Below are 15274 nucleotides of genomic sequence, written 5' to 3'. Positions count from 1 at the left end.
GAAAACAGAGGGCAACGTGTCAGTGTTGGAAACACTCTCAGTCAGTTGGCAACCATTAGGCAGGGTGTCCCACAGGGATCAATCCTTGGACGTATACTATTTTTGATATATGCAAATGACCTGATGAAATATTTTCAAGGATTGTCAACTATTCACACAGTAGCGTATGCAGATGACACAAATTTCATAGTGAAGGAAATTGATGTAACGACCCTACAGGAAAGAACCCAGGATGTACATAAACAAGTAAACATATGGGCAGAAAAAAATCACTTAACACTCAATACATCTAAAACTGTGATGATGAAGTTCACAATTAGTAAGTGGCCCGAACATTTTGTTATCCATGAAAATGGGGATCTGCCAATTGAATCTTGTACTTCTACAAAAATGTTAGGCGTCACCTTGGACTACAAACTCACACGGACTCCTCATATTGAGACCCTCTGTATTAAATTGAGAAAAAACTGCTATGCTCTGAGATTCATGGCTAATTTTTGTAGTAAAGAGATTTTACTGAGCTTATACTATGCGACCATAAACTGCCACCTGAAATATGGAATTTTGAATTGGGTTACGGGATCTGCTGCTGAAAGAATATTCATTTTGAAAAAAAATGCAGTAAGAATCATTGCCGGTATTGGTTGGAGAGAATCATGTAGAAATGCTTTTAAAAATCTCAAGATACTAACTGTTGCTGGTCTCTATATTTATGAATTGTGTATATACGTTTATAGAAACAAGCATAATACACCTTTCCAGCAACATAATTATCCAACTCGTTCTAGAGGCAAACTGATGCCCAATATTCATAGAACAACTCTTTATCAGAAAAGTTTTCTTTATCTTGGACCAAAAATGTTTAATAAATTAAAAGAATCAATTAAAATATCACCAAATCTTAATATTTTCAAATCAAGACTGAAAAAGGCACTTATTGAAAAAAATTGCTACACACTTGACGAATTTTAAACTGTTTTTTTATATTTTAATGACAAAATATCACAACTATGTGATAAAGTTGACTTTCATTTATTTATAGTTATTTTTTTTACATAATCTAAGCCAAACAAATAATTATATGTATATACCTATATGTATAATATTTTCAGATTATTGATTACTACAAACATTATACTCTGTAACGTGTCCTACCCTCAGACGTTTTCCTTGTCACTGTACGTATAACAATGTACTTTTTAACAAAGAAATAATAAAAAATTATTATTATTAATTATTATTAATTATTATAATTATTATTACACTTGCAGATCGGTATCGGGCTATTTGGCCACTCGTCAGTGCAAGGTAGTGTCTATCATCAAGATAGATAATTTCCAATAATTCAAAATCGAATTCCTTCAGAGTATTATTCCTCGAATTAGGCTGAAGCGGACGACAAACGACAGGTTTGCCATCGCTCCATCTTCCTGTGAACGAGATAACCAACCGCTTATCCGAAATTTTCCCAATTTCTCGTATGAGGAAAGAAAACTTTTTACATATAGTCAGTGGGTACACTTGAAGATTGGCTATGAATCAAATCATCTAAATGAACAATTCGTTCAGATGCAGCAATGACACAGGCAGACCGATCGATGAAAAACCTGTTTGTTGTCCGCTTTAGCCCAGTTCGAAGAATGATACTCGATTTTCAATTATCGGAAATTATTGACTTTATGTTAACGAAAGACAACACCTTGCACTGACGAGTGGCCAAACAGCTCGAAAACGGTCTGCAAGTGTATTCCAATAATTGAAAATCTGTTGCGGTAGTTGTATGGCCAACAGCTTGTGCAGGAAAAACTTCAGTGTAGAATCCTGCAGTGACACCTGTTGGATATAATCCAATGCCCTTAGTGGTATTAGCCAGGGAAGTAGTTGTTTTCTGATAGGTGTCAGTCAATTAACCTACAGTGTAGGGAGTTGAGACTGGCCTGAATGAATTGCTCTTTTAGATAATTTGATTTATAGCCAGTCTTCAAATATGCCCATTGACTATATGTGAAAAATGGTTAACTTAATTTCAATCAGAGAAATTTCTTCCGAATTGCAAGCAAACGATTCTTAAGGGAGATCAGTTTGTTGGAAAATTTTTTCCTCTTTCTGATTCTAAATCATCACGATATTTTTTACTACATGAAGCAAACGAACTGGTTTTTTTAAACGAATAAATGAACACGAAATAAAATTTTTTTCGAGAATATAACTTGCCTCTTTCAACAAAAAACTAATCAATCGTAACCAAAGTAATTCCATTGAAATGAAAGCATAATACCAAATCAATAAAGTATTTACGATATCTTTTCGGTCGGTGGCAATTCGAAGCTCTGAACGACTCTGAAAACGTTGTTACAGAATGCCTTCTGGCGACCCAGGAGGTTTTCACATTGAATTTCGTACAAGTTCAATGGAATTGAGAACTGCGCTGGCAACACAAAACAGCATTATTGTTGGTTTGAAAAATCCGCGCATTACCATTGTTGTTTGGAGGCGTGCATTATCATGCATGATTCATTTAGAAACTAGTCCTAAGTTTTGCTGCATATAGAAGTACGATAGGTTGCAGAATGGTACCACGGTAGGTAATTTCATCAAGAAAGCTGTCCAAATGAATGAGCGCCTCAAACCACCAGCGAACGCTTTTGTAAGCTGTACACCTCCTAGACAGCCGCAAGAGTTCTATATTTCTAGGACGTTTCCATCCACGAATTCTTCAGGAATCTGGGTAGAAACTGAATCTTGATTCGTCTGTGAACAGCACAGAGCTCCACTCCTTATGTCCCCGGTTTTGGTATTCTTGTGCCTATGCGAATCTGTAGGCGAGATTGTCTCTTGTTGATAGGACGCGGATTGGTCTAGAAGAATGAAGTCCATACACATACAGCCTGTTTCTCAGTCTTGACCCTCACAATGATATAATGCGTATGGAGTAGGTGATTTGTCACCTACAAGCACAAAGTATGTGCTCTGCTGTTTCATTATTTTCAGAGGTGACACTCCGAGTCTCTGCAAATGACATTGACCTGTGAGAAGGTCTTTTAGACATCGTAGTTCATCCCTATCGTAGTCCAACAACTGGTTGGTATCAAGCTTCGAAGGGTGAATGAACGCCTTGGCGTGAACCAATTCTGGAAGGTTCTGCTTGCCATCCAGATGTTTAATCTTTGTATGGCAAAGCCAAAAGTGATGCCAATGACAGGTTCTGGTCCGATGAAGCTTCTTGCAGCACTCTCCTTTGTAAGGGAGCCATCAGCCTCATTGCCTTCCAGGTCAGTATGGCCAGGAATCCAGACAATATGTTGAGTTTTTCTATCGAGGAGAGTCGCTTTTACCAAATTGCTACTAATTCAGACGTTGCTCGGTAGAGGCAAAGAGCTTCCAACGCCGCTTGGCTTTCATTACGTGTTTATGAGGTTGGATTCTTTCAGTAGCGTCAACTTCCGCTTGAAATATAGCTGCATAGGTTTCTAGACAGATTTATATCTCTGTCCTCGGTCTGCGACTGAAAACACCTGCACCAGAACCTGAAAGTGTGTTTGATCCATCTGCGAAATAACAACTATCTGCTCTTGATATTTCCTTCTTCCGGAGGATCCAGTCCTATCTAGTTGAGAACACTACTTCATAAGGCAGTTCGTAGTTGACAGTTATAGCCAAAAAGTCAGAGGTCATTTCAGAATGCTGCGACTTTCTTTGAAAACTTCTGATTATTCCTCTTCCATATTCTCTGTTTCACTATCACTCGTCATTTAAATCAATAATGAATTTATTTCCACCATTAATATGGAAGTGTCCAATCTCCATATAGTCTTTTTCAACTAAAATTACTTTCATTCCTTTTCTGCCAGTCTTTTTCGATAATATTAGATACTTCTTCTTCAATTAGCTCTATTACCTTTTCACCAAAGTTTGAAAAATTGTTTTTACACCTAATGTTTTGTTTCCCCAAATCAACTCGATGGGATTGAGAACACGAAAATAGGAAGGAAGTCTCAGTGTGGTCTCTCCATACTTTTCAGCAATACTCCCACCTTTTCAAATGTTTTGTCTGTAGAACTTCGAGTATTTGGTTTTTGGTATAGTAATCTTCAAAATACATTACACTTCTTGCATCCAAATTTGGAATCAATGTGTTTCCAAACTATGTTCTTCCATGTTCTCATGATAGTCAACATTGCAGTTCGCAAGTTTTTTCTACATAATTTCTGAGAATTCGAAATCCATCCTTTACTCCTTTTGCAATGCACAATGATTGGTCGCGATCCTTAGTTTGCAGACATGTTAGGCGTATACATTTTCTTATCATCAGTCGATCCTTTCGTAATTGTGTCGTGAGTGACCAAGTTTCGTCCAAATAGAAAATTTGCCGTTGTTCTTGTCTATATTTAGTCATTTGTTTTAGGTATTTGTTACGCAATTCCACTATTCTTCTGCTTTTCATAACTGCTTGACGTTTGTTTATTATTTCAAATCTGAATCCTAGTTTCTTTATCCAATTCTGAAAAGTTTTATCACAGCAGCTCACGTTATGGCCGGAAGTATCCAATTTCTTCCTTATAATTTCAGTTGTAGGAATCTCATTGTATTTGTAACAGTCGTTTATTTTTTTCAATGATTTTATTAGATGAACATCTAAAGGTTTTGGTGGTAACTCCGTATCACATCGCATCTTGTGTTCATAAGTTTTGTTTTCGACTATTTTACGTAGAGCTGAGAATGGAATTTCAGTCAATTCTCATGTTGCTTGTAATAGTTGGTTTCCCCCGAAACCAAACTTGAGATGTAGATTCTTGTATACATTTAGACATGCCCTATCTGTGTTTAAATATTCAAATGTATCCGAATCTTATACACTCCGAATCTTATTCATGTGAAGATCATGCAAAGAAGTAACTTTCAGACACAAACTGAAAGAAAGTCCTTCTGAAACAGCTACTTTCATATAAACATTGAATTACACGAAAGAAAAAAATTCTTTCGAAACAAATACTTCTATATTAACTCTGAATTAGACAGAAGATACTTTTCTCTACTCAGTTGTATTTCAAACATTCGTTGTGGAATAAAATCATATATCATTCACAGGAGTTCTACTTTAAATGAATGGTAACAAATTGCACTTACATGGAACATTGTCATCCTCACTGGTATACATCGATGTTTCGCCGTAAGACACTTGCCCTAAGGCTCTTCAGTACCAAATTGGATAACATTATAGAAAATACACACAATTCATTCATAGATTACGATTTTTGATCTCACGGAATGATCTTGATCTGCTCATGTCATCGATGACATCGTAATGGCATTGCTTCACCTATTTGATTTAATCCCAGCCAACAGGAATCTTATTTGAATTGAAGGGGTTATATTTTGAGGAGTGATTAATTTTTGGGAAAGAAAGTTTTTGGCTTTCTACTACTTTCTTTTCCAAAAATTAATTACTCCTAAAAATATAACCCTTTCAATTCAAAAAATTTCAAGTAAATATAACTGCGCCAATATCGAATTCCAACACTCAAATCGCGATCAGTTCCTGAACTGAACAATGATGACACGACGGCGATAGTCATTCCCGCATTTCTCGATTTCTATTCCCCATCGTTTCATGACCTCAAATTTAATTTTATGTCTCTTCAGCCAATCAAAAAATTCGGTTAGTGAAAATCATCCAATACGAACCGTCAAGTCTACATTCCACGTGGACTCTTTCGCAGCCGATTAATTTCAATGTATTGGTTTTTTTTGGCCTTTGAGAGTGCAGCCAAATTCAAATGTTCACAATATCGTTTACTTCGACTATACCCAATAGAAGATTTCAACTGGTCTATTAATGAACTTTATTATGTTCAACAGCATCACAAAATTCATAACAGATGATTATAAGGTACCTCGCCTCTCTATAGCTTTGAACTTTGAGTAATATTTTTCGATAGAAATTTTTCTATTAATCAATTTAAGAGAAAAAATGTTGAAATGCAATACTCAGCCAATAATCTGCATGACATTACGTCAAGGCATAACAATCATATTTAAATTCTTCAGAAATCAAATTCTCACATCATGTTCGTTTTCCAGGTTTTATTGCAAGATGGATATTTTGTACATTTTTTCGCACCGGAAGATCTTGAACCACTTCCCAAACAAGTAGTGTTCGTTTTGGACACAAGCGGAAGTATGGATGGACGCAAAATTGATCAGTTGAAAGATGCTATGAACAGTATTTTGAGTGAAATTCGTGAGGGGGATGTCATCAATATTGTAGAATTCAACAGCGATGTTTTCGTTTGGAATATTGACACCAGCCTCAGTACTGAAGTTTCGTTCAGCAATTATCAAGAACCTTTCGAAGAATTATCAGTAAGTCAAAGATATAAGTGTAACTGTGACTATTCCTCGGTATCGAAAGAAAAGATATTAAAGTTCAATAAAGAAGTTCAATAAATAGCAACGACAATTGCAAATACTTTTTTTACAATTTCATTTCAATTTTCTCAAGCACTTATAATCATTTTCTGCTCACAACGTAGAGTAATTATCTCTGATTGTTCTGCATCTTACATTGATGGAACCTGTAGACCTCTCATCACTCGCATTAATGAACATTTAAAAAAAATGCATGAAATTGATTTTAAAATTTTCCTTAGACTGGACTTGTTTGAAGAGCTGGAGATTTCCAAAGAACTTTTCAATAATGACCACTATTGAATACTCAAGTAAACTCAAACAAAGATTTTCTTTCCCTTCATAAAAGGATTATGAACCGTAATTAAATTAATTGAAATTTTATTATCAAAATACATTATTCTATATTGGCTTCTCCACAACAAGGAAATTTTCAAAACCCATAGTGGATCACTCTTCAAGTTCTTACCACTATTTTTGCTATTTGACACTTGACTTATTCACACTTGACATATTCTGTCTCAAGTTGCCCTTCTTTCATATAATACTTTGTCTAAACTACATGGTCTCAATCTATAAAATGTTTGTTTGAAGGTGATTGACAATGTTTTATGATGAATTTCACTAGGTCGGACTTCCATTGTCTGATATATAAAATGATTTGAAATCCCTGTAACAACAAAAAAAAATCGAAAATGAATAGCTGAAAATAACATTTCATCAGTTCGGACTTCCATTGTCTAATATAATATAAATTGATTTGACGACCCTGAAAAACTTAAAAAGATTAACCGAAAATGACAATTTTATTAAACAAAAAACTGAAATTACAAAGAAATAACATACAAGAAACAACCAAAGAAATAAAAATTGAAATATTGATAAAAGCTGAAAATAAAAAAAATAAAAAATATTATTAACAAAAAATTAAAAAATAAAAATTAAAAGAGTTCAAACCAAGTTATGTCACGACGTTTTGATTGTTAGTATCCACAATCGTCTTCGGGTGATAACTGGACTTATTCCTCCGAGATCTGACTATTTATAGGTCATTCGGGTGCTTTCACCTCTTCCCTCTTTACGCTTCATTGGTTTTAACGGGAGATGAGCGTTTAGCGGGGGTTGGTCGTTTTTCGCTTGATAAGAGGTTTCCAAATGTTACGTTTCTCTACGCTAGCTTGACTAAATGTGTTGTTGGACAACATATACGCGGCTTCTTTGAATTTTCTCCTAAATCAGTGTTCCTCTTTGTGGATGATTTCAGCTTAAGCCCACTTGATGTTATGTTGATGAGTCCAAACATGCTCTGATATTCCGGATATGCTGGTTTCTCCTCGCTGTGTGTGTTTCTTGTGCTCAGCAATGCGAACTTTCAATAGCTTCTTAGTATCACCGATAAATGATTCTCCGTACTTCCAGGGTATCCGGTAAATGCAATTCTTGCAATCGCAGTCCGCGTTTGGTGGCCTGGTTTTCGTGAGGCTGCTACGGATAGTGTCCCCAGATCTGAAGCAAATCCTGATGTTATACTTGGACCCAATCCATCTTATCCTTTCCGATAATCCTCTGATGTAGGGAAGTACAAGTACTGGTTTCTCTTTCTTGTGGAGTTCTTGCTGTCTTCTAGCTAAGGCCTGTTCTACCATCGCTCTGGAGTAACCATTCCGATGAAGGTCATTTTTGATGATGCCTAGTTCTTTTTCGAGACCTTCCTTTGTATTACAGAGCCTAAAAGCACGGTCTAGAAGAGTCTTGATGATTCCTCTCTTAGTCGATTGATGGTGGTTTGGATTTCTGGTTCAGATACTGTCCTGTTTGAGTGGGTTTTCGATATAGAGATGTTTCCAATTTAGTGTCGGTCCTCTTCACCAATACATCTAAGAAAGGCAATTCGTTGTGGAGTTCCCTCTTCATTGTGAAAGTGATGGAAGGACTTACGTTGTTGATGTGCTTCAGGAAAGTGTCTAGTTCTGCATTCCCATGGTTCCATATCATGAAGGTATCGTCAACATATCTCAACCAGACTCGAGGTTTCTTGTGGGTTTCTACAATGGCCAAAGTTTCAAACCACTCCATATATACGTTGGCTATGACGGTGAAAGTAGCGATACCATTGGCAGTCCCTCATCTTGTGGAATCTAACTATAGAAGTAATTATGGAATTACTAAGATGTTGTGTACGAAACTGTTATTTCCAACTGAAGGACGAATTCTTTACACAAGATGAGGGACTGCCAATGACATCGCCACTTTCGCCAGTGATAGCCAACATATATATGGAGTGGTTTGAAACTTTGGCCATTGAAGAAGCCCACAAGAAACCTCGAGTCTGGTTGAGATTTGTTGACGACACCTTCATAATATGGAACCATGGGAATACTGAACTAGACGCCTTCCTGAAACACATAAACAGCACAATGGAGAAGGAAATCCACAACGAATTGCTATTCTTAGATGTTTTGGTGAAGAGGACCGACACTAAGTGGTAAATATCTGTATACCGAAAACCCACTCACACGGAACAGTATCTGAAGTACGAATCCAGCCACCATCAATCGACTAAAAGAGGAATCATCAAGACTCTATTAGACCGTATTTTTGGGCTCTGTAATACGAAGGAAGGTTTCGAGAGGGAACTAGACATCATCAAAAATGATCTTCAACGGAATGGTTACTCCAAGGCGATGGTAGAAAAGACTTTGGCTAAAAGACAGCAGGAGCCTCACAAGGAAGAGAAGCCGTCACAACCAGTGCTTGCACTTCCCTACATCAGAGGATTATCGTAGAGGATAAGAAGAATTGGTTCCAAGTACATTATCAGAACCTGCTTCAGATCCGCATTCAGGTTTCAGGTTCGCATTGCCGAACACAAGAAACACACACAGCGAGTGGAAACCAGTAAATCAGGAATAGCAGAGCATGTTTGGACCCATCAACACAACGTCGAGTGGTTCCAGGCTGATATCATACACAGAGAGGAACATTGGCTCAGGAGTAAATTCAAGAAAGCCGCATACATGCTGTCCAACAACGCATTCAGCCAAGGTAGCGTAGAGATACGCAACATATGGATACCCATTATCAAGCGAAAAATGGCCAACTCCCGCCAAACAGTCATCTCCCACTGAACCAGTGAAGCGGAAAAAATGGAAAGCGGGGATAAGTGAAAGTACTCGAACGAACCATAAAAAGTCATCTCTCGGAGGAATCAGTCCAGTCATCACCCGAAGACGATTGTAGATACTAACAATCAAAACGTCGTGAACTAACGTGGCTTGTGATCTCTCAACTTTTTAGTTTTATTTTTTTATTTTTTGTTCAATCGTTCTATTTTTACTTGTATTTTATTTCACTAAAATTTCATTTCAGGTTATTTTTGCTTAATATAACTGTTATTTTCATCTATTTGTTTTTAATTCTTCTTTGTTTTTTAATTGTTTTAGGGATTTCAAATCATTTTATATATTAGACAATGGAAATCCGAACTAGTGAAATTCACTATAGAATGTATTGCGTTGGTTATTAGGATATTGAGTTTTATGTAAATCAAATGTTACAAATATACTATGTCCTCGTTTTTGATACTTTCTGTTGTAAGCAATTAATCATAAACAATTTTTCCCAAATTTCATAACCTCAAACAAATTAAAAAAAATTCCACAAAAACTTACTTTCAGGTGAGCACTGATGACGACGAAAGTCGAAAGGGTTTTGCAGTAATTTTATAATTATATACTTTCATACAAAACCTCTTCGATTCATTAATTACCAATTTTCGGGAAAAACTGAAATGAAATCAAATCGTAATCGTTACTAAAACTACTGAAACACTCGAGTGTAATATTTTCCGAATGAGTTTATTGTTTTCAATGAAATCTCAATCCGAATCAAGTTTACTCAACAAAGTAAATATTTTATGTACTATGTCTATTTGTTAACTTCCCATAAACAGAAACATCTGCTGACTGATGGCAATTAAAGACTTTTTTGTGTGTAGTAGACAGTATTCTCAGAGTTTTTGTCTATTATGGCTTTTTATTTTCCTTGCAAATGGAAAGCCAAAAAATAAAATCTATTTGCTGAGAACCTATCGCAGAGTTGAAAATGGATGATTATATTTATTGTAAAAGTAAACAAGAAAGTGATACAAATAATTGAATTAAAAAACAACAACAGAAATAATTGGCGCTCCGGGGCAACTTCATTGATTACAGTGGCGCATTTGCTTTTTCAACTGCAGGAAAAACCTGCAGCACCCCATCATCTGAAGATCTTGATCTGCCAATGTCCTCTCTTTCATAAAACAAAATGCAGCGTCTCTCGAAGCTCAAATATATTCAAGACATCGCCAGAACACTTAGTGACACGACTATCATCAAATTCAAACCAGTCTGTTTCGTCTTCGACCAATGCGTAATAATGACCAGATTCAACGCCAGAATCACAGTGAACAATGACTGCATGAAAATTATAATACTGGTCTGCTAAATTGAAGTGTTCATCTATTTCGACGAGTTTGGTGCTTCCGCCAGATGTTGAGTCATGTTTGAAGATCATCAGTGTTATTATTAGATTGACTGGTGCCTCAGCCATACTTGTTTTCTCATGACAGTCAGTTAGTTTGGCGCATATTTGGTAATGCAATTGAACTTCACCTGTCAAAAGTTCAATTTTCAGATGATTTAACAATAAGGTTTACACGGATTGGTTATCAGTCATATAAGAAAACGCTAGTTGAAGTTTCAGAAAGTCATATAAGTTTTTGCTACCTCTTGAACATGTACTACAAAGTAAACAAGTGAGGATTTTTCCAGCAAAAGATCTACAAACAAAAAAACGAGACTGTAGGTACAGAATTGTTCAATCCAGAGCTGTCAGGAGTATTGATTCTGCATTTTTTTTTGCTCACGAAGAGTATTCAACAAAAACACCAAGAATTCAGAACAATCCTCTTGTTGTCCCATCGATCATCTAGTGGACTTCGAAGACTCCAGAAAATCGGTTGGTGGGAAAGGTGATACATTCTTACGAAACAGCAACTGCATGAACAATTGTTTGAGTTTGGTGAATAACTAGGAAACATTCTCTTTTATCGTTGAAACCTCGTTTTTTAAATTCTTCGTCATGAACAACACTTGTAAAATGCTATTCATGTAGCAAGTGTTTCCTAAATTATCTAATCTAATTTTCTTCGCAAGATTTCCAAGACAACTGCCTACTGATTCGTAAGGAAAAACATGTTCCATAGAATCTGCATCAGAACCAATTCTAAAGCTGCAATCGATCCTTCCAAGTGATGAAGGGTTTCGTAGAGGGATCGATTCGGCTCTTGCTTCATTAAGCTCCTCCACTGAAAGGGAACCATAACCACGAGGACTGCAGCTTATATTTGGGGGGCAAGAATGACTTGAGTCCATTGACCGCACTGAAAAAGAAGAAGGTGGATCAATCATTTGTGAATTAACCTTGATAGGAGACTGATGAATATACACATATCTCGGCTTGTTTCGAAGAGATTTTAGTTCCGTACTGAAATGAGGGCAGAGCATGATCTCATCAATTATGTGGAGGAAGAATAGTTTCAAGGACAGAAGCAGCATTACCACGTTGAATAGCAATTCTTTCTATCAAAAAGGAGGTAGAACGGAAAGCTTGGCCTATTCTTCTTCCGAGTTCATGAAGGAATAACAGGCCATGAACACTTAAAGTTTCAAACACTACTGGGTGGAAAAGATAGTCGTTATCAATATTTTGGTATTTTTTTCGTTCTGATTTTTCACCAGACATTGCTGCAGTGCCAACAGACTTCGAACTTTCGGCTAGATGGGAAGCCGCGACTGTGTCAACGCAAGTCCCATACCACAGGTTTACCGTATTTCCATGGTATGAGAGACATACCATCTGGTCGTTTACCATCATCTCGACTGATACCTAAATGTTCCAGAATTGCAGGAACATCTGCTAACACCATAGCTCGTTTCGATATGTAGTTCATCTGGTGATGTCGAGATGTATGCCCTGCACTTCTCCTGCAACTCAAACAAAGCGTACCTGTCTCATCAACTACACTACCGCTGTTGAGTATGGAGAATCATATAGAACAACTGAGATATTTTTTTGGCTTTTACAGTTTTATTTTTACTATCTCAAAAACGATTGCCATATATGTGTAAACAAACTTGTAACTAACAAACTCAAATTCACATAAAATATACAGCATGTAATGAAATCACAAACGATGCTGCAACTCTCGAACTCCAACAACCGCAAACACAAGTATGAGGCACACAAATAGATTCCCTCATCCTAAGTCCTACTGCTATTCTGAAAGATTCATCGTCTAATAGTGTTCCAAGAGATGCAACAGCCAAGCACCCGATTACTTGATCATCGCTGCTTTCAGACGAGCCTTATCGTATACAGTAGATTTCAGAAATTCATCATTTATAATGGTCAGAAGAGGTCGGTCCCATGCTCTTTGTATTTTCTTTTTATCTGTAGAAAGAGCAATATCAGTTGCGGTATGCCAAAGTGATTCACCTTCAGTATAAAAAACATTTCCGATATTGATAAATATGGAAGGAAGAATGGAATCGATAGGATCAGAAACACTATTGACTGATGAGACAGAAAAACAGGTAAAGCTAGGGAAGAAGCCCAACGTAGCCCTAGTCCGCCAAGGAAGCGTTGCTTGGAGCCATGAATCATTATTGAAATGATAGTTTGTAACATTTTCAGCTATAATATCCCAAGGACATTGATAACTAACGGAATAATTTTATCACAGTTTTCGAAAGCACGTTATTTGGTAACATCCCGACGCCGAAGGCGGAGGGATGTTACCTAAAATAACGTGCTTGAGGAAGTTGTGATAAAATTATGAGTTATTTATCAATGTTCGAGGGATATTCGGTGAGAAAATTTTTTGCAATTCGAACAAAATTATTTATTGAACACACAGTTATTAAAAGAACAATTCGTATAATGATATTCCGTTGATCTTGCTGTATTTGCCTCGGTTATTGCATAGGTGTTTCCACGCATACTATTGATTATTTGGTTATGATGTTCCTGATCAATATTCAAATAAGGTTTTATGGAATTTCCATTATTGTGCCCAGTAATTTTCAACAATTGCTGTTCTTGAACTCCACTCTTAGCTAGTTGACTGACTGCAGTTGCTCTATTAGAGTGATTGGTTATTTTCCTCTGTTTCGTATCCAAGCCAATTGCTTCAGCAGAAGATTTCGTCCATCCGTTGATTATATTTCTACCCAGAGGCATATTGTCATACCAGTTATCGCTTCCTGTCTTCCAGTGACGATTTGGCCTTAAAAATAGTCTATTTGTCTTGATATTTGTGCCTCGTTTTGATAATAATTTAATGAATAATCTAACAGGACAAGCATTGTTATCACTATTTTGAACTAACCATTTGCTAGAGGCGCAGTTCTTTGAACCCCCTTGGCAGGTTTTACTGAAAATTGGATTATATTCTATCCTATTAGTTGGAGATCCATTGTTGTCCTTTTCGATATGAAAATAATCAACTAAGCAAGCAGCACCTTCACCACCTCTCCAAGCCAATTCCACCGCTGCTATGTGATAAAATTTGCGTAGGAGTCCTATAGGGGTATTTTCATCCCAAAAGTTTATAATTTTACTCATTTCATTTGAAGTTAATGGTACTGAGCTTGTTTTGCGTTTAGTGGGATCTGTTTGTAAATTTCTTCGTGCTGCGTCGCGTGCATTCCGCGCTTGTTTGAATGCAACACTTTTAAAGGGGTCTAGCATGATATTATACTCCTTGTAATACTTTTCTTGTAATAATTTGCTTGTTATATTCCATACGGTTTTAACAGTAGCCTCCTTAAACTCTGTGCTATCCTTTTTTCTCATATTAATTGCCCAATCCTTAAGTATTAATGCAAGCTCTTCGAGAGTACGATTTCCATCCAATTCATATTTTCTGGCGTCACAAAACTCCATAAATATTTTCCAAGTGTATTTTTTACTATTGACAGTATTTTTTGGTGTATTTTCTTCAATGATTTTGTCAATTGCCGCATCATTTTGAACACCAAAGCGAGGAAGTGACATTTTCGAAATAAATTGAATTACTGAAATGTCAAACAACTTTATTGTGTTGGTTGCTTAGCAATGTCATGACATAAGTGATAACTACCCGTGAAAACTATCCATGGGTAGTTATCAGTGTAATGATGGTTTCATTGGTTATTTCGACACACATGACTAGAAATAGACAAATTTGATAGGATAATTTTTTTGGCAAAAAATTTTCAGTGTAATGATGGTTTCATTGGTTATTTCGACACACATGACTAGAAATAGACAAATTTGATAGGATAATTTTTTTGGCAAAAAATTTTCCGTAGTATTACGGAGTGAATTATCAAATTCATCAAGCTCTAACTGACTTGACCAAGTGGGGGGAACATCCGATGGCGTAAATGAGTTTTGGAATCGCCAAACAATTTTTCATAAGTTGAAATGCAAATTTTTTGAATTATTATTAGGAAGTTTCAATATTTGAAGTTCTGAGGAAATAATGGAAATAAATTTCAGATGAAAACTTTGCCAGCTGCTATAACCGCAAATAATGAAACCTTGAATAAAGCAAAAAATGTCATACGCAAACTGGTATCAACTGGTGTTACTAATATAATAGGAGGACTTGAGACTGCATTGCATTTGGTTAACATTAATAAAAAGGCAAATGATGGTAAAAAGGAACACCAACCAATGATAATTTTTTTGACAGATGGTCAACCAAATGTCGGCATTTATTCAACTGAAGAAATCACAAAAATTGTAAGTATCCTATCATAACTCCTTATGCTTTTTC

The 15274-nt window shown here is 36.3% G+C and overlaps 2 protein-coding genes across 6 annotated transcripts in view; one reads left to right on the top strand and one right to left on the bottom strand.

Moving 5' to 3' along the window:
* The window catches only part of LOC111504932 (pyrokinin-1 receptor), a 443518-nt gene that overhangs the window by 164912 nt on the left and 263332 nt on the right, over positions 1 to 15274 (bottom strand). The gene's annotated exons all lie outside the window — the stretch shown is intronic.
* LOC111510995 (inter-alpha-trypsin inhibitor heavy chain H4) overlaps positions 1 to 15274 on the top strand; it is a 93029-nt gene that overhangs the window by 23580 nt on the left and 54175 nt on the right. For all 4 annotated transcript variants that reach the window (XM_074185341.1, XM_074185339.1, XM_074185340.1 and 1 more), the window contains exons 5-6: positions 6082 to 6363; positions 14995 to 15240. In XM_074185341.1, coding sequence (XP_074041442.1) covers positions 6082 to 6363; positions 14995 to 15240 — 528 coding nt within the window. The remainder of the gene's footprint in view (positions 1 to 6081; positions 6364 to 14994; positions 15241 to 15274) is intronic.

This window comes from Leptinotarsa decemlineata, unplaced genomic scaffold (genome assembly GCF_025532065.1).
Source record: "Leptinotarsa decemlineata unplaced genomic scaffold, Ldec_3_MD MMD2_tig00026374_RagTag_RagTag, whole genome shotgun sequence".
Classification (NCBI taxonomy): domain Eukaryota; kingdom Metazoa; phylum Arthropoda; class Insecta; order Coleoptera; family Chrysomelidae; genus Leptinotarsa; species Leptinotarsa decemlineata.
The sequence above is the reverse complement of the archived record's forward strand: the minus strand, read 5'-3'. Positions and strand labels throughout refer to the sequence as shown.